General features: G+C 42.3%; 1 protein-coding gene and 1 long non-coding RNA gene across 2 annotated transcripts; both read left to right on the top strand.

The window, feature by feature from the left end:
• Positions 1-10,797: 10,797 nt before the first annotated feature.
• Positions 10,798-12,368, top strand: LOC124665212. Its single transcript, XR_006990508.1, has 3 exons — positions 10,798-11,869; positions 11,957-11,999; positions 12,076-12,368. It is a non-coding gene; the product is annotated as an uncharacterized LOC124665212 (long non-coding RNA).
• A 3,588-nt stretch (positions 12,369-15,956) lies between these two features.
• Positions 15,957-19,998, top strand: LOC124663265. Its single transcript, XM_047200985.1, is given in 5 exon segments — positions 15,957-16,061; positions 16,063-16,145; positions 16,147-16,346; positions 17,741-18,068; positions 19,439-19,998. Coding segments are annotated over 5 exon segments (921 nt in total). The 3' UTR covers positions 19,644-19,998.
• Positions 19,999-20,252: the final 254 nt, after the last annotated feature.

Here is a 20,252-nt window from a genome sequence, read left to right as displayed (position 1 = left end):
GGTTAATTAGCTTCCACCCTCTAAGTATGTTCGAAGGGCGGTTTTCCGTATTATTTTTCACGCGCTAAAAATTATAAACTGTTTTAGGCGTTATTTTTCACGCAAAAAATGATAAACCATCACCGATTTGTTGTTACCATTACTTTTCACGCAAAAAAAATGATAAACCATCACCGATTTGTTGTTGCCATTACTTTTCACGCAAAAAAATGATAAACCATCAACAATTTGTTGTAGCCATTACTTTTCACGCAAAAAAAAATGATAAACCATCAGCGATTTGTTGTTGCCATTACTTTTCACGCAAAAAATGATAAACCATCAACAATTTGTTGTAGCCATTACTTTTCACGCAAAAAATATGATAAACCATCACCGATTTGTTGTTGCCATTACTTTTCACGCAAAAAATGATAAACCATCAACAATTTGTTGTAGCCATTACTTTTCACGCAAAAAATGATAAACCATCAACAATTTGTTGTAGCCATTACTTTTCACGCAAAAAAATGATAAACCATCAACAATTTGTTGTAGCCATTACTTTTCACGCAGAAAAAACCTAATTTGTTACAAAAGCTGGTTTCGAGTGAGACCTAACCAAGTTTGGCATACATGATGGCATACCTATAACAATAAGGAATATCTAAAAGGGAAAGTTTCAGAAAATTTAGGGTGAAAATGATGCCATACATGATGCTTGTTTTTCGAGGTTTTGACCTGAAAATCAATTGGGTATTGTAAAGGGAAATAAAAAGTTCGAAAAATGTAAAAACGAAACAATCTATCTATCTATGTATAGAAGATCAGTTGTATGAAATTTGAGGTTATTTAGAGAAGGTAGAAAAAATCACCTTGTTAGAAAAGCTGGTTTCAGCGAGACGAAACGGCATGCGCTTAAGCAAAGTGATTTTTTCGAACATCTCCAAATGACCCCAAATTTTCCATACATGATGCCATACGTGTAACAACAAGGAACCCTATCTAAAAAGTGTCAAAAAAGTTTGCCCAACCGTATAGCTCTATCAAAAAGAACCTCACCATGGCGCTAGTATAATTTTGGGATAGTTACAAACTTTCGTTACCTAACCTTCAACATGAAACTTGTTTCAAATTCATTTTGGCCTACAAGAAACAAATCCCAACTTGATTCGAGCACCACAGCCTCCAAACGATGCCGATGCCGATATCGGCATGGTCCGAACGGCTATGCTCGCCGCCACTGCTAGGTCAACGTCGGGATGCACCCTCAATCCCGTCCCCTCATTCGATCACTGACACACCAGAGATACCGCCGAGGCCAATGCCGAACGTACATGCTGATGCCAATGCCGATCATGCATGCATGCCGATGTGGGCACGGCCACACCGACCCGCTATGCTGGACGCCACAGACCGCCGCGAGGTCTTTCCCTTCGCCACCACACTCTCCTAGCACCCACCTATACACGCCAGAAAGGAGAGACACTAGTTTTCTCTACATTGCTCGCGTTCGTGTCCGACACGGTCGGTCAAAGTTTTGAGGTGGTCGTCGATGTCGTCGACCATTTCTTCTCTTCTTTGCATGGTTAAACGCGTCTAGTTCATATCTATCTAATGCGTCCGGTCTCGCCTCATGCGGTTCTTTGTGGACGTCGATCTCATCTCGGCACCCCGCATGCCACCTCCTCCGTGCCATCGCTGTAGAGCTCCGTTTAAAAATCTAATCCTACCCGTGTATTGCCCCTTGTATCGGCGTCATGGCCGTACTTGTCATTTGATATACCGAAGCCCCACTCGTTCGCGTTTTGGTCAGGGATACAACGATGCTTACGGTCAAACAAAGATGGATGGTCTGACGTGTCTTTGCAGGCTCTACGTGGCCCCACTAGTTAGAAGATAACGGTCAACCGTCGGGCAACCGGCCGTTACATCACGTGTGATGGTTTCAGACAAACGCTTGGGTAAAACTGAGGAAAAACTGAGCACAACTAAGGACCCGAGGGCACGAAAATAGAAATCCCTAAAAAGAATTATAGCTACTTTAGTTACTTTAAACAATAGATTAAGAATATAATAGAAATCTATTGGTATAAGATAAAACCACTTCTCAAATCCTTAGTAACTAGGAAGCACATGAAATGTTAAGTAAGTAAACACCTTACCATGGTTAGGGAAGATTAAACCCTAGCATGCAATATGGTGTCATCTCATTTTTACAACACTGAATTAAATCTCAACACTGGTTTATGTATCACCATGGTGATCATAATATAAAACCAGGCCATAATTGAGATTCAAACCAATTTCCATTCGGTGAATATGCTTAGAACCCTAGGATTGCTCACTAGTTAAATCCTAGACTTAATTATGGAGCATAAGATGAACATAGTTGAAAACCTTTATTTAAAACCATATGTGTAGTGATCAACCCATTATCTTTGTAACAAGATAAACCATGATGGAAACAATCCCTACTGAGATACTTTCAAATGTAGTGATAGTATTAACCTTAATAAGAGGGTTATACTAGAAATGATAAAACCCTAATAATTATGTGCTCACATAAAAACATATGCAAGTGACAAAATCCTCAAATAGAAACCAAGCCCTAATAACAATCTCTGAAATACTTTGAGTTCAAAGTATCAACTCTAATCATTCCAAAGGATTTGATTCATAAGAAAAAGGAATTTCAAATAACACATGGATTCATTACTAAATTGAAATTTAAAGAGAAACTAGAAGGATACAAATAACATCAAGCAATATACATTTGTCTTGAGCAATAAAATAATTCAATGACCATGGTTATCAAATCCTAATTCAAATAGTCAGAAACCTACAAAAGTAATAAAGTTCAACTTTGAAATTAATTGAACAAAACTAGAAAGGGAAAATTGAAAACAAAAAATAAAAACAGAAAAGAAAAAGAGAGAAAAACCTTACCTGCCTCACCTGGCCGGACAGCCCACGCTGTAGCCCACCAGCACAGCCCGAAGGAGCCCAGCAGCAGCCCATGAACGCCAGCCCAAACCAGCCCAGGGTACCTCTTCGTTTAAAACGTACGCAGAGAAGACGTTATCGTCTTCGTCTTCTGCAGCGGTGCGAGGCCGCCACGGCGACGATCAGCGCCACGTCCTCGTCGCCGATAAGGTTGAACCGGACGTCAATCACCACTCCAGAGCCAAGGTAGATGCCGCTGGCATCCATTGCCAGTAGATGCGCCAAGATTCACGCCCAGAAACCACACCGACATGGCCGTGTATCTCCGCCGGTCGTCACAGGCGTGTCGCCGTTTCCGATTACCTCCCGCGCTATAAAACCGTCAGGAGAACCGCCGTGATGCCCTTGTTCATCGCCATCTTCTCATTTCCTCCCTGGAGCCCAAAATCTCTCACACCTCGCTGTGAAGGTTCGCCGGTGTCGAGGACGAATCTGGTGATAGGAGCCACCCCACGGTCCGGCTCATAGTCGAGGAGATGCGCCTGACTCTGGTGGGCATCCTGGTGGGAGGAATCGAGAGGAGGAGATCCCAGAAGCCGCCAATCCTCCATTCCCTTTCGCCAGCATTCCGCCGGAAAATGGAAATCGTCATCGACCTCGTCTCCGATCGACTCCGGCGACCCTCTAGGAAGAATCAGGGTGAGCCCCCGCATCTCCAGCACCTCTTATTGTGTCCTAGAATCGCCGGTAACCCTAGTTCCGTAACTCGCCGGACTTGCTCCGCCGCGGACTTGTTCTCCGGCGATGCTCCGGTGGCCATTCGGGAAAACCAACCTCACCACGGTACTCAGCGTGTCGCGAGGATCCGATAGAACCTAGCCGCGCATCCTGGGGCGCTAGAAATCGGCGGCGCCGTCGCATACTGCCTCGCTGGCGTTTAGCCGTCGACGAGGTCAAATGCCGGTCAAATTTTGACCAGTCTTCGTCCGCGTGGCTGCTGACGTGGACTATGGTCCACCAGTCAGTGACACGGGTAGAACCCAACCGGTACATTTAGCCATTTCTATTTAAACTTAATTCCAGAAAATTACTGCACCTTCAAATAAATCTAGAAAATTCATAATAGCTCAGAAAAATAAATATAAGATATCAAAATTCTTATAAAGATAAACTCTATCCAATAAAAATATAAAATGAAATTTTTATTTTTAATAAAAATTCAATTATTTAATACTTGATATTTAAGCTTTTTATTTTAATTCTTAATACAATTAAAATTCAGAAATTAGGAAAACTATCAAAATTAAATAAAAACCAATAAATAAATAAAGAAAAACATGAAACCTTATTTTCTTTATTTATTACTTGTTAAATCTTTATTAGAGAGATTTAAACCCTAATCAATAATTACTTAATTATTAATGGTTTAAAAAGAATAAAATGCCAATTTCAATATTATTTGTATTTCCAAGTTATTAATAACTTCAACTTTTCCATGAAGTTATTAATCATTGAACCATAGGGTAAATGGTAAACCCTAATTCCATATGGAATAATAATACAACCCTATCATTTCATGTTGAACTCTAAAATCCTAAATTAATTAGGAACCCTAGTTCCATTATTACATGTGAATCCTAATTTATTTCTAACCTAAACCCAAGGTTAGAACAGATGATCATGGTACTCTAATTCAAATCATAGAGCCATCATTAGCAACTAAAAGACATACCTATGTCCACATAAAATGTAGAACCCTATCACTAGCAAATTAGTACTCCATGTATTCATATCATTAAACCTAGTTGATCAAGTAGGATCAACCAAGTTTAAACCCTAGCTTCTACTGTCAAAACCATCATCCTTATTCATCCATGATTAGCATCACACCATTGTGATGAATCCAAATAGCATCTAGGCCCAATATTTAGCATTACATAACCATAGTCCACTGAACCCTACAAATACTTCATAATTATGAACCATCCTATTCAGGAGTCAATTACTCCTTACTTAATAGAACCAACAGTAAAACCTAGATCACTTCAACCCTAATTGATATACTTCTTATTATTTAAGAAGTATGTTCTTCAAAAGTTATTCTTTTGAAGAAAAGAGGGAATCATCACCAACCACGCTTATAAGGACCTATAAACCCTAGCCAGCTATCACGAGCAAGATAAACCAACCTTGACAACAACCATGTATAATGAATTGCTTAGGATGCCTAAGCTTATCTCAACCTTACAAGCCCTAGTTGCTGATGAATCCATCTATGTTGTGATCCATCTTATACTTACTCCAGAAACTACTTGAAACCAGAATAAATTATAACAAACCAGAAACCCAATTGTCATACTTGTTCTTTATTAAAGAACATGTTCTTCAAAAGTTATTCTTTTGAAGAATATAACAAGTAATCATTAACCATGCCATATAGTACTAAAGCCGACAAGCTGTTCTTTACATGTTAACATTAGGCCAATTATCATTCTTTGTGTGCTCAATTGATTACAGTGCTTTATTATCTACCTGTTCATGATACCAAGTAATCACACCTGAATAAGAACCTTGCTTGTGAATCACTCTAAAAGTGCAACACACCCTGAATCAATTATTACCACTCACTAATCTTAAATCATCGGGGTTAGGCCACGTTTAGAGCGATTGCATCTCATTCTTATGCATTATTGCATCCTTGCCAATCTTTTAAACATCGTCCTTACCGGACGATGATGCTATTTCAGAATTTGGAGTTATTGCGTATCGAAGACCTTGCCTGCATAATCTTGCAGTCAAGAAAGGCAAGTTCATCACTTGCTCATGTCATTTGAGTATTTCTATCAAATTACTTGCAAAGTATTATGGTTATCACTATTGCATAAAAACCAAAACCACTACTTTCATAACTATGAATATGACTATGTGGTGGGCAATGGAACCATGGATTGTGTTGATATGGTGGAGGTTCCATTGCACGGGTTTATATCCATCTAGGATTAAACAACAAATGTCGCCGATGATTCTTGTGCCGTAATACCCGTGTTAACCATAAGATCCGGAGTGGGACGGAGTAGTCAAAAGTGTTTCCACCTCTCGTTCATCAACGGATGCGCTTTACCGTAGACACTTGTATCTGTCGGCGGCAAGCGGTAGGCTGGGAAGCCTTAAGTCCCCACGGCACGGTCCGTAGACACTTGTCGTTCGAAGAACAAGCGGTAGGTTGGGGAAGCCTTAAGTCCCCACGGTATTGCGGTCTATGATGGGTTGCAGCCACCGGCGTAGGAGTGTATGGTAGAGCCCAGCACTGTTGTCGTGGTCGGGGTCCACCCTGAAATTACGGAAATAATGGGACCGACGTGGACCCAGGGTCGGCGCATGCAACAAAGGGTGGGTGTTCGAGGTAGCGGAGGAACATGATTGGCTAGAACTTATACCGGGCCTCACACCAAAGGAAGTGTGGACGGGGAATATGCCCGGTTGGCACCAAGGTTAAGATCTCTTATGGGTAAAGCAACACACCTCTGCGAGTGTAAAGAACCGTGACTCGTCACTCCTCGTTCCGGGATATGGAAGCTGCGAACGCGGCCGGAAAGGAGCTCCATGAAGTTCTAGTAAACCGGTGAAGGCTGACGGACATAGTTCTTCGAATAAAAGCAATCTCTTGAAGAAATGATTATGAAAACCTGCATTGGTATTAGACTTTACGGTCTAATGCCGTAGCTAGTGCATTAAACACATCTTTCCTACAATGAACTTGTTGAGTACGCTCGTACTCATCCCACTCTTAAATCCCCTGCTTAGATATGGAGGCATCGAAGGAGGATCTACGGTGCAACTCGAAGGCCGAGGAGTCAACAACTACTTCAAGAGACGAGAACCCCGTCGGCGGAGTCAGATACCACATCCAACAAGGAGAAAACCTAGTTTAGCCATAGAAGGGAACTAGCTTCCTAAACCTAGCTCCTATATAGCTAGAGTCTATTCTTAGCCTCTGTAGTTAGTGAAATACTCTGCAAATAGAGTTCGTGATAAGACTAGACTACGAGTCGTTCTTCCGGAGTTTATTTGCGGTTTTACCTCATTGTAAAGTAGGAGGTCTGTGATGATCTTATGTAACGAGTCGATGTTGTAATTCTATAGACATGCCTTGGACCCGCATATGTTTCTGTTGTACCACTCTGAGCGATATAATACGCGTGGAACTGTGTTTCATTGGTGTTATATCAGACTTGCATACTACACCATGCAGTGGTATGCCGGGTCACCACAATTGTTTAGGGGTAATCCCGCCCAGACCTAGTGTAATTTTTTCTCCAAGTACGTTCTTTAATTTCCATGCCAAAAACTATATGGCGTATATCTAGAAACGGAGGGAGTATTTATTACTACAAGATTTCAAAACACACAAATTTCTTGGATAGCATCTTCGGATTCACATGAAAGGAACTCTATTTTTTAAGGAATGAAGAGGAAGTAGATAGTGATATAGTAGTGTATTGGACTTCTAAAAAGTAGATAGTGATATAGTAGTGTATAGTAGATTACTTCTATAAATGTTCAAAGACTACCCTCTCAACCAGGGGGTCTGAAGGGGCAAACAAATCTGGGTCGTCCAATCCACATGCAACAGTAATTTTTGAGTCCCACTTTTCACAGCAACCGTCGGATGTAGTAGTTTCGTTTTGCACCGGTGGTCTCTTTGAATGAGTCGGTGACGGCTGGGACCAGCCTCGTGAGGGACCGACGAGCAGAGGCAGCAACGGAAGCAGCTTGGGTGCTCGTTTGCGTACTTTTCATCGTCGTCATTTCCCTACGCGCGTGAGGTGAAAACCTAGATCGAGAAATGGCGTCCCCCACCTCCGCTCCAATCATTCACCTCCTTCCTCCTCCCCCAACCCGCGCCGCCTCCTCTCCTCCTCCCAAGCAGGACGCAACCGACGTGAACTTGGGCGCCGCCGGAGAACGGCCGCGGGGCGCTGCTGCGTGGAGCGCCAGTCACCGCCGGTTACCGAGCGACGGGGGCGCCTTGACGCGACCACATCGGCGGCAAGGACTTCGCGCTCCACTTCGCGCTCGCACGAGGGCGGTTGGACGCGGCAGCGGCGAGCGATGGGGTCGGCCGGATGCGGCAACCGGATGGGGACGGCCGCGATGGTGGCCCGGAGGAGCGTTCATGGAGGAGGACGCCATCAACGCGGAGAGTGGCAGCTGCCCGGCGCTGCGAGCTCGAGAAGATCGTCCACAGCCGCAGCCGGCCAGGGCGCGAGGGCTGCAACGGAGGTGGGGTCGATATAGGTGGTGGTGGAGGCCACCTCCTCTCATCCTCCCCCAATTCTTCCGCTCCTGAAGGCAGTGGTGGAGGCTCGCCGACATGCCTAGGAGACGCGGGTTCGCTCAGGTTTTCTTCCCCCTCCTCCCTCCACATGGAAAACAATGTTTCTTGTTGTTTCACCGAGAACAATGACGTTGATTGCTATGCTAGGAAGGAGACGGAGCTGAGACGGGGCTGACCTCGTCGACAATGCGGCGCTAGCTAAGGCAACATCCCGGAGCGCGTCCACCGCGGTTCGATGAACGGCTGCAGATCCGGTCGTCCCCTCTTTTTCCTTAGGTCAGCATGAGCCACCCACGAAAAATAACCGTACGGATACTCGTATGGAATTGTTCTTTTGTTTTGGTGGCAAATGACTAGGTTGTATCTGGTTATGATCTTGGAAACGAAAGGACACATGAATACATATTTATTCCAGCTGAAATATATATAATTGGTCTTACTTAGTTTTTTTATGCGGCCTCGAATTTTTAGCTTTGCATTTGGTAAACTTACTGATAAGATTTGACCTCCTTGTGCGGTCGGGATGGCATTTTCCACGAGTATTTTTTCCATCCAAACTCGAGCCTCATCCAGCCAAGTGATTCTTGCGGTCTCGCTTGGAGATGGGTGCGTGGTTAAGAGATGGTTCTTCATTTTGTCATCTTCTCTTTATTTGAGGATTTATAGTCATTCGTGTTTACGATTCAACTTGTTGTTTGTTTCTAGGTGCTTTCGGAGCTAATATATGAGTTTTTCTCTTTCCAAATTTCTCTCTGAACCTATTAATTTGTGTGATAGTAGATGTAGTGGGAAGCTAATGTGCATAAGCATTCATACTAGGCAATTTATTCCCCTGACAATAACATCTTGTTATCAAGAAAGGCCACCATCGTTGATGGGGGTGGTGACTGGTGACCTGCATAGCACAATGTTTTCAGAAAATGCCACACGTTTAGCATTTCTTGAATTGCTCCTACAGATTTGTTTTTGTTAGAAAATGACCGCAGGAAATTCACTCTTCAAAGAATTGGGTATAGTGTGGTTTCCCTCTCCCAGGTTTGCCAACAATTTGATCTTTTCTTGGTGCATTGAAGGTTTACCAAAAAACTCAAAAGGGTTGAACACCAACCTTTGAATTGACTCTTTTTCGTGCACCAATAGTTGATAATTTAATTACAAAGTTTAGCTAGCTTGTTGAAAAATAATTCTAGCAGCACCACGTTCCCGACTTAGATTTTACGTAGATGTTTAATTGCTGGAATTGTAATTGCGCCGACATTGATATATAATCTGAATGCTTGATAGTATTCCTTGTGCAGATTTCCATGAGCCCAATGGCATAGTATGCTATCCAATGAAGCTGATTCAGCTCGAACTACTCAGGCTTATTCTCTTCACTTTATCAGGTTTAGGATAGCTTACTGCCCTTACCATGCAATATTTGTAGTGTTTTTCTATGTTTGGTCGCATTTCTTTTTGTTAGGGAATATATATGGTTCTAATTTGACCACTCTTCTCAAATTTCAGGTTATTTTCAAAGGTTGCAGCCAAGCACATTATCACCATATGTTCTAGAGCCTTTTTGGGAGGTGACGGAGTAGAATGTTCTTGCTAATCAGCTTCTTGGGAAGGTTTGGTTTTGTGCTCATGAACCATTAGATGATGTCACGAACATCTCTCGTAAAGTAGTTCCAGTAACCTGATGCCGAGTAGTACCAACGGGTATTCCAGGTACTCGTGCTCTTATACCCATCCTAACACAACAACACTAAATTAGTTTTAGTTCTTTGTGTAAGCCTGTGTCATAAAATATATTATATACTTCAGCTTTGCATGCGGTCTTGTGCTTATGGTGTTACTGTACAGATGCTTCTTGGGCAGACATATTTCATAAGCTTAGCTTCAGATGACTTCCGAAATACTGGCTCCTGGCACAAGGGCACCACCCCATTGTATATGCATTAAGATCTCTGGTGAAGTTTGTCACGCCTTGTTAATTATATGAGCTTAAGGGAAACATGCCTTAAGCTTTGACTGTCGAATTCAGCATGTTGATTTTGAGCTCTGACTGCTGAATTCACAACATTGATTTTCATGCTTTGACTTCTCAACAAAGGCATTTTATTTTACCCTTTTCTGTATCGTGGATGGTTATCTAAATTTTGTTGGGTGCATCTTCTCTGTACAAAAAAAGTGCTTCAAGAGGTCATGCTTACTCCTTGGGCTCCGGCTGATGGGAACCTTTTCTTGTTGCAAACTTTCCTGGTTGTGTCATAGGATTATCACCATTTCAAACCATGGATATTTATAGTAGATGATCTTCACTTATCCATCTAATTATTAGTATTTTAACTCTTTCATATCTCTCTTTTGCCTACTCGCTTCGGCTTCAACCCTACAGTTTTAAACCTGCTATGCACAACCTCGGTGTTCGTTGTATGATTGTTTCTCCAACCCATGGTTGCTAACATGGTTTTGTAAGGATCTTATTGTAATGGGTTCTTCGTATGGATCGTTATTTCATGTATTATTTGGTAATCAGCTGATGGAGGGATTGTTTCTGATATAAACTGTACTTGCAGTGTATTTGAGTGTGCTTCAGTAACATAGCATCTGACAATAAGTGTTGAGTGTGCTTCAGTAATATAGCATCTGACAGTAAGTGCTGCAATTTTAAAATTCCACATCAAAGAACTAAATGTGTGTAGACTGATCATTTTAAGATAATCTGAACTGGAAGAAAAAATAAACTCTACTGGCAGTGTTTCTTTTAGTTTGCTTCAGCAATATAGCATCTCAAAATAAGTGTTGCGATATGAAGATTCCACAAGCAAAGAACTACAATGTGTGTATACTGATCATTTTGTCCAGGAGTTTCACAGTATACCGTTACACTAATTTTGTGCTGTTCCATCCTCATTTGCCAGGAAGATCCTGATGAACATGCTGAAGAAACATGCATACTCTCCATCAGGAGAACACTTCTAGGTATGTATTTTTTCAAAGAAGGGATATATAGTGCTGGTCAGATGGTTATTACAATTCCTTTCGTTTGACGGAATTAGAAATGTTCTTCATTGGAAACAATTCCTGTGTCGACTTGCTCCACCATAGAAAGGAGGCGATCGATAGCTCTGCCAATTATTGGAAGAGCACGCGTGAGTAAATTATTGCAGTTACTTTGTTTAACTCAGACAAGAGAATTTAGAGCTGATTGATATAATTAACTGGCGCGCGTGAGTAAATTCTCTTTTGCCAACTCAGGAAAGAGGAACATACTATTTAGTAGCTTGCCAGCTCTTGTTGACTTGTGTTCATTCCTTTTGCGGCTTTCTGTACGGTACAACTGCCTGATGTCGTTCAGCCCGTTTTCATCCAGCGCCTTATTGGCAAGGTCTGTGATGCCAAATCGTTGAAAATCCTAACCAGAGGCAAGGTCTCATTGCCGTTCACCCTATGCCATTGCAGTGGAAATTCTACGGAGGTTTCAAACTGACAGAAGATAGCACTCTAGCTTTAGTGCTTCCTTACTATCAGTCTTAATATTTCCATGGCTCTCCACATAGGTAATCAATAGTGGGAGAGAAGTTTCAGCTTTAGAGCCCTCTACCGACAACCTAATACCAAGTAAAGATCCCTCCTCTTTCTGCCACCGTTTCTATACATACTGTCCATAGTAAAAGACCATGTATTTCTAACCTGATCTTCCTACAGTCCATCCAAATATGACAAGCCCCATGTGCTTCACAAAACAGAGGTGAGAACAGCCTTTTGTAGCAAGATGAGCGGCCTCATCTGCAGCACAAGTATGATGTTTACTTGTTTTTTTGCAGCCGCTAACATATAACCGGGGATATGAAGACATGTTTCGTTGGAGTAAAAGAGCTGCCATTCAAATCAAGACAGAGATCAGGAACCGTTCATGTAGATCTAGGTGTTATGATCTTCCATCTAGGGTTTCCATTTCCTTTTGGTTTGGGTGGTACCAGCTTGTAACTTATGAACACGACTCTGTAGAATCGTGTTTTAACGATGTTTTATCTTGCCACTGGACAATTTTTATCCTTGTAGTACTCACGGCTGGAAACTATGATTAGGCCAGAAGACAATACACATTTTTGTCTTAGTACCCTTATCTGTTTACAGCGTCAATTACCAGTATATTTATCCTGCAATCTTACTGATTAAAGGAGACAGTGCATCCTAATAGAAGATTCAGAACTCCTGCAAAACTGCGTGATGCTAAGTTCGGCAAAGTACTACTTTCACAGCTCAAGGAAACGACAGTGTTCTACAAGACTAAACAAAATTTGTGCTGGAACCGGAGGATCTAACAGATTGCCCAAGTTTTACAACACAAAATCTTAGCATTATGGGAACTATAGGCCTGCTTTCTAAGTTCTGTTTTTCTGGCAATGGAAACATCACCTTCAAGATAATATGTATAAAAAATTATGCTGCCAAATTTATAGATAAAATGGACTGATTCTGTTAGTACATAAACAACATCTTATACAACATCGTATATCTTATATGACTCTAAAAACTCTTTCGTGTTTGCTTCCTATAATCAAAAGCTTGGGACATTAAGAGGCCCATTAATAAATCAAATGGACAACCAATTTGAAACTACAGTCTTCTGAAAAAAAAAGAATATATAAAATTTGTTTACTGTAAAATACAACGTTAGACTAACTTTCATACAGATCTCAGAACAACCGAACCTTCCATACAGATGTTCCATATACGTACAGATCTCAGTTCCATATACTTTTACAGTACATGCATGATTACAATTGTCAAAACTAAGGTCTAAATCGATATTATTACAACAAATGAGTTGAATAGTGTCTCCATTCCACCTCGAAAAGATATAGAATAATGCTAAAGAAAAGGATTTCCCATCCATGTAGATGAAATATCCCAACCAATTTATAATGTTCACATCCAATTATTGTCTACGACCAAAATAAAATATGGTATATTATTACACATGGATTGAATATTGTCTTTCTTTTGACATTTGCGCCGGGCGCAACAAGTTTAAGGGCTCTCAAAGACATACTAAATTCTTGAACAACAAAACAAATATCAGCCAATAAAAATTATAGTCACATACTGTCTCGCTTTTGCCTGTGCGCCGGGGCGCACCGGGTCATCTAGTAGTGATAGTTATTGAAGGCCTGGTTAAACATGTCTTCGCTGTTACTATTTTAGATAATTTCCGTAGAAAATCATGTGATATAAAGCATCACACCGTTGGCAAGGATGGTGGATCCGCCCATGCACTTGAGTCCATGTGAAAAATCCTATTATATGAGGAGCATATGAATGCATTTGACAACTCCAATCCTATGATTGGAAGTCTCCCTTCATAACGAAATGAGGAGGAGGTAGCACCGATTAAGAGATATGTTAGGCACCAAAGAATGTAATACCTATCAAGAAAATGACCTCAATCCCTGCTAAATATGAATGCACACACGTATATGTAGAGAGCTATTTGTGCCCTAGGTTGGTATCGCCTAATCTCTGACCTTCCAAAGCTACCTTATGAAAATAACTCTAAACATTGAAATCGATCGAAGTTACTACAATATTAATGTTCATAAAGGCCCTCAAATAAAATCTAGTACATCGTAGACCATGATTTCCCCTTTTGTGTCTATGACAACCGAACACTACTCATCAAGAGACTCTTTTTTTTTTTTTTGCTATAGCGCATCCCAACTTATAATACATATATTCCTACATGATCAAACTTTTCATAAAATTCACATCCTATTTTTTTAAATAATATTTAGAATCATAAAATCTCTAAATAGTAGTAGTTATGTATGAATTAGGGCATGATCAACTATCTAGGTCTCCACCGGAAAACAAAACCTGAAAATGGACCATTACATCCCACCCTTAAAAGGCAATTCAACAACAAAAATGAAAACATAGAGTTAATACATGAGTTGTTGTATTAAGCTAAGAAATGGTGAACTCTCTATCAGCATAAGAAAGCATCACTTATGATGATTAAATACCAAATATAGCTTTCAAAGGAGTGATGATGAGAGAGTGGATAAATGAAGGCCGAGCTACATGTAACTCTTTCTTTTCAAAAATTCAAAAATCATATTTTTTAAGTTTCAAAAAATCTGAAAAAATCCTTGATGTAGCCAACGATGAAATCTACAAACATGCAAAATCTCAATGTGAAATTATTAGTACTTTAGGCTACACAAAAATGACAAATGTGTGGATCTGAGAATAGTGCATATTTTAAAACTATAAACCTGTCGGATTTTGTCATTTTTTCACAGTTTAATTATATTTGCTTGTTCAAAGTTATTTTGGGGATTCTTATTCGAATTGCTGATGTGTGCAACCACTTCTTAAATTGGGGAACGGATGCCGGCGATCACCATAACAGGCTGCCGGCGCACCTACCGGCGCTTACTTGAGAGTGGTGGAGATGATGGAGACGTGGCCACGTGGGTTGCCAAGTGGACAGCTACGTGGAAAAGAAATCTGAAAAATTACACAAAAGCAACGGGAGGAGACAAGATCCAACAGCGACGGTTGATTGCCCGCTAACCCTCGAGGCCTGAAAGAAGTCTATATAACCCCCACAAGTTTCAGAGTTTGGACACAGCACCCCCTCAAGTTTAAACTGGCACATTTAACCCCCCAAACTTTGCAAAACCGGACAAATTACCCCCTAGGCTGTTTTGCATGGCGGTTTTGCGGATGTGGACTGCGGTGGACCTGCCGATCACTTGACTTATACTGCCATTTAACCTTAGGACCCACATGTCAGTGTGATGAATCGGTTCTCTCCTATTTTATTTTCTCTCATCTTTTGCACGGTGACTGCGACCGGGGGCGGCGCTCATAACTGCGCCTGCGCGGCCCTGCATGCTAGGAGGCCGACGACTGGCGCAACCCAAACCATCCGCTTGTCCGCCCTCCACCGTGCTAGTTGAACTTACCGGGACGACGCCACCAATTAAGCCGGTCAGCTCTGGCTGGGGACAGCGCTTACATGGCGTTGGTGCTGTAGCCATCGTCGACTGCGGTGTCGCCGACGAGGCGGTGCAGGCGGCGCACCTCACGCGGTGAGCGTCCAGCTGCTCCGCCTGTTTGTACTTCTTAGTCAAGCGATGCCTGCATGGGTTGTCCTTGCGTCACCATGTGCTCAGAGTGTCTAGAATAAACCTGAGTTAGTAGCTCAGCTGTTTGCTTTGGTTCCTATACACGCGAGCACACACATACACTGCTCAGCTGATTCCGATCCATCTAGTGGCGGCATCATCCAGCAGCAGCAGGCATACTTTGCATATAGCGGAAGCGCATGGGGCCATGGGCTGATGACCAGGCGAGTCGTGGCCAGACATCGACAGCCATCGACAGCACGCGGACAGAGCTACTGTGTCATACAACGGCATGCACGGCTGGTCCTGCGGCGGTGCACGCGGAGCTGGAGATGCCGACGCGGGTGCGCCAGTTCGCGGCTGCACGCGTACCACGGATCACAACTTCACAAGAGAGAGAAGCGAGCCGGTGCAAAACCGCTTGCCACATATGTAAAACAACCAGCCAAAACAGCTTAAGACAGGGCTAGGGGGTCATTTGCCCGGTTTTGCAAAGTTAGGGGGGTTAAGTGCGCCAGTTCAAACTTGAGGGGGTGCTGCGTCCAGACTCTGAAACTTGTGGGGGTTATATGGACTTCTTTCCTCGAGGCCTCGACCTCTCACCGGACCATTCGCCCGCTTCGCACTCCAGTCGCCTCCATCCCTCTCCCAGATCCCTCACCACACGGCCGCGCGGCACCGGAGGCGTAGCGAGGAGCGGCCGCGAGAGATAGAACCGTAAAAGGGGACAGGCCGCCGCAGCTCGGGTACCGGCGGTGCCCGTCGCGCGTCGGCGCATCAGGCGATGGACGCTGGCGGCGGGGGCTTGGGCGGGTTCCAGTGGACCGCGGAGGAGGCGTCCACCATCGGGGGCATCGCCACCGTGTCGCTGCTGCACTCCTTCATCCCCACGCACTGGCTCCCCTTCTCCATCGTCGGCCGCGCGCAGCGCTGGCCGCTCTCCCGCACCCTCCTCGTCAGTCAGTAACCCCACCTCGCCGCCCGCCCATTTCCCTTCCTTCTCTTATTGCGTAAACTTGCTGATTACTGTTCACCGCTCCCAGATCTATCTAGAGAATAGGGGCCATGCCCGGTTATTAGGGTTTATTTACCGCAGGGAAAGGGGAACTATTCGCTCTCGGCGGCTGAATTTAATTTGCTCGTTGTAGTAACATAGAGAAATGGTGAAGTTGTGGTGTGCAACATTGAGACCTGCCTGAACATTCTGGAGCATCCTGTTGGCCTTGTCTGGGCAACATTTGCCACTTCAGGCATCCGCCACTCCCTCGGCGTGGTTGTGCGGACGAATATGTCTTATTAGAAGACTAATTAGAATCTGAATTGATGGTAGCTGCTGCATATGTATCAGGTTTCATGCACCAGCTAGTTCACCCAAAAATCTGAGCTGTTGGGGAAAACTTGGGTAATCTGCTCATACTCCGATAGGATTCAGGGCACATGCTTGCACTGTTCTCCATTCCATAGGGATCCCTGTTCCATATTCTCAGGGATTTTGGAATTCTGTTAGTGAAGGTTTTGTCATGTTTTTGTTCGGTGTGGGCTGTTATATACCTTCCTTAATCCTTCACATGGAAGGTGTTTGAGCCATGTGCGGTGGTATAGGGTTTCTTGCCTTCACATTCTCGGCTGTTTGATACTGATACTTGATATCCCCAGAGACATGATGAGATTAGTGTACATTCTAGTAAACCCATGTATTTTATGTGCAATATAAGCTCAAACAGAAAACACGGCAGAGCTGGTCTTAGTCTACTTGCTGCTTTAAACTCATAACTATTTCTAAGTTTTTGTTTACCATATTGGATAGCATAAAATCTTAGTTAGGCAGTTTAACTCTGTGGTTTATCAAAAGTACACACATACTTTCTGTATACATGAATGGGATTTGTTCCTGTTTACATTTTTTAAGTTGATCATTGGCAGTTTCTTTGTAATGCTTTAATTGCATGTGCACTGTTCAAACCTTCTTATTCCCTGATCTTTCATGACTGCTGTATACATGAATTAGGATAAAGCTAAAGATACTTATGAACCAGCACACCACAATCAGTTCAGTTTTTTCTCTGTATAACTGTATAACTGAGCGAGCATTTTGCAATGACTGGACCATTTATTGCATAGTTTTATCTTGTAGTGCATATTCTTATAATTCTGCTGCCGATGTTCTAAATCAGACTTTGGCTCCTTGACTAGTTCCCGCTTCATGACTTTAAGTTATGTTTTTCACTTCACAAAGGGCATGATACTTGTTTACGCTACTCTTAATTTTTGATATATTATTGTAGTGTGTTTTCTTTGTGCATTGGTTTCTTCTATATGTATCACCATTAGTAAAATATTCCCAATTTTGCAGCTGCATTTGGAGCTGTCCTACATGTTGTATCTACCGCTCTTCTTGGGATAACTGCAGTTACTATGGCAAATACTATAGCAGGCGAGGAAACAGTGCACAAGCTTGCCTCCCTGTTGCTAATTTTTCTCGGAGCAGGTTATATTGTGTTGTTTGCGTTAGGAAAAGGTGGTCATAGCCATGCTCATAATCATCCAATGGAGAAGATGGCAGTCGCTGGTCTTGTACTTGTACCTGCATTGTCACCCTGTGCAACTACTCTTCCAGTGTTTCTTGCTGTTGGCAACTCATCTTCGATGATGATTCTGGCGATCATTGTACTTCTCTTCAGGTGATCAACCTGTCCTACTGTTTTCATTTGTTTTGTGCCTTTTGGCTTGCTGGCTCTCGACATTTAAATAATATTCCGTCTGTTGCAAATTTGTTGGCGCAGCTTGGGTCAAATTTGGTCTAGATACGCTTGTATCTATATCTATTTCAGTGTGTGGGTTCGCTCTCATTTTGGAAAAAACTGTGTCAACTAATTTGAAACGGAGGGAATACTGATAAATGGGCAGGCCTCTAATAAGGTGCTTAGTTGAGTGATTTATTTTTATTGCACCAATCACCAAAGTATCACCTAACTGTAATTATACTGAGAGCGTGTTGGGACAAAAATAAATAAGTTGAAAAGATATTTTATTTCAGTATGCTGTATGTAGTGGTGAGGTAGAAATAGAAAGCCTCATTATTTCCATATGTAAAGCTTTTCTTTCAAGTCATCTTTCTGTCCGCTCATGGACCAATTTGTTGTTTGCTAAGCTAAGGGTTCTGCTTGTCAGTGGTTGGTATTTTAAGGTACATAATAAATAAGCTAATCATAGTACATTTGTGGGGTGTGGCTATGCAATATAAGTTACTCCGTAGTTCTGTTTCTGGCCTCCAAGTTCGGTTCCATAAACTGCAACTTTACATGTATGGTTAGTTGAATAAAGAGCATACCCAGTGCCGAAAGCTCCCACACATTGTGGGGTCTGGGGAAGGGTATTTCTAGGCAGCCTTTCCCTTGCTTTTTTATTTTGCAAGGAGACTGATTCGAACCCAGGACCTCCAGGACACAAGTGGAGATACATGTATGGTTAGTTGAATACCAATAATATAGTTTTATGCAATATTTAAGCCTCCATCGATGTGCTGAATTAGACCGGTGTAGTCTGAAACTTGAAGATAGCTCTGAAGTTTTATCTGTCACTACCCACTACCCTGAATCTTCAGGGAGTCATAATAGCCTTATGCATGAACTAAATACTCCATCTTGAATGGGATGTGTATCACCTTATATGCCTGTGAGCATGGTTCAAACTTTGGACATGTGGAACACTTGAATAGCAAAACTGAGTAACGAGTATAATGCTTCCTGTGCAGTACATGCATGATCAGTAAGATTGCAGAACTAACACGACTGCTTATATCTCATAGCGGTATGTATTAAGTGGTAGGATTTTCAAGAATTGTTTAGCATGATGGCACACTGATTGGAACTCGGCTACTGTGTAGGGTTTGTTATCATGATAGTTTCTTCCTTATATTTTCTCCATGGAGCGTGTTGAATCAATTATGCATATGGAGTAGTAAAGATCCTGTACAATTTTATACATATGGAGCAGTAACATAACAATCTTTATGTTACTGCCTAACTTATCTTTTTCTCTATGCCTGCAGTACCATCACGGTGATGACCTCTCTTGTGGCCCTCTCATTCTATGGTGCTAGCCAGATCAAGTTTCACTGGGTGGAACGCTACGACAAGGTACTCGTTGGCTCAGTGCTGTGCCTCGTTGGGGTTCTGACATATGTGTTCCATCACCATGACGGCGACGAGCATTCTCTCCATGCACATGTGCACAGGAAACTCGTTGGTTCATAGTGGAATAAATAGTAGATGGCAAATGAAGTTCCTACTTTTCTGCAAAACAAATTGCCTGTTGTCCTCTATGGTTCTAACCGTGGTGCACAAGTTGTTGTATAAAGATCTATCTGTCCATCTGTCGGTGATCCAGCCGCCTCTGGCTTTCCCAGGAATTCAGAGTAGGTGAATATCTAGTGGAAATCGATTGTATTTTGTATCTTTGTTTGTGCTGATGAACTTAACTGCAACAGAGGGGTATCAACTTGAGACATTGTTGGTCTTCTGAAAATCTGCCGTGTTACTTTTGGACATACAAGTGGGTATTTCCAATATGTTTCTTGGAAAATGAAACGACGGGTCGTTCTTAACTTTCTGTATTTGGTGCAACACATGACTGGTACAAACTTGGATACCTGAACTGTTGAAGCTTATGAACAGCGGCAGGTTGGATGCAATAAAATCCTGGTTTGTTCAGACTGATTATTAGAGATAATTCTTGATCTGTCTCAATATTAGTTTTGCTCTAATTATGTCCTGGCAAAATTTCCCCTTCTCGATTATGTCTGAAGTTTTGAGTTTGCAGTTCTCTTTTCTGTCTGAAGTTGTAATTCTGGCTAGACTTTGGCA

The sequence above is a fragment of the Lolium rigidum genome, chromosome 6 (assembly GCF_022539505.1).
Source record: "Lolium rigidum isolate FL_2022 chromosome 6, APGP_CSIRO_Lrig_0.1, whole genome shotgun sequence".
NCBI lineage: Eukaryota > Viridiplantae > Streptophyta > Magnoliopsida > Poales > Poaceae > Lolium > Lolium rigidum.
The sequence above is the reverse complement of the archived record's forward strand: the minus strand, read 5'-3'. Positions and strand labels throughout refer to the sequence as shown.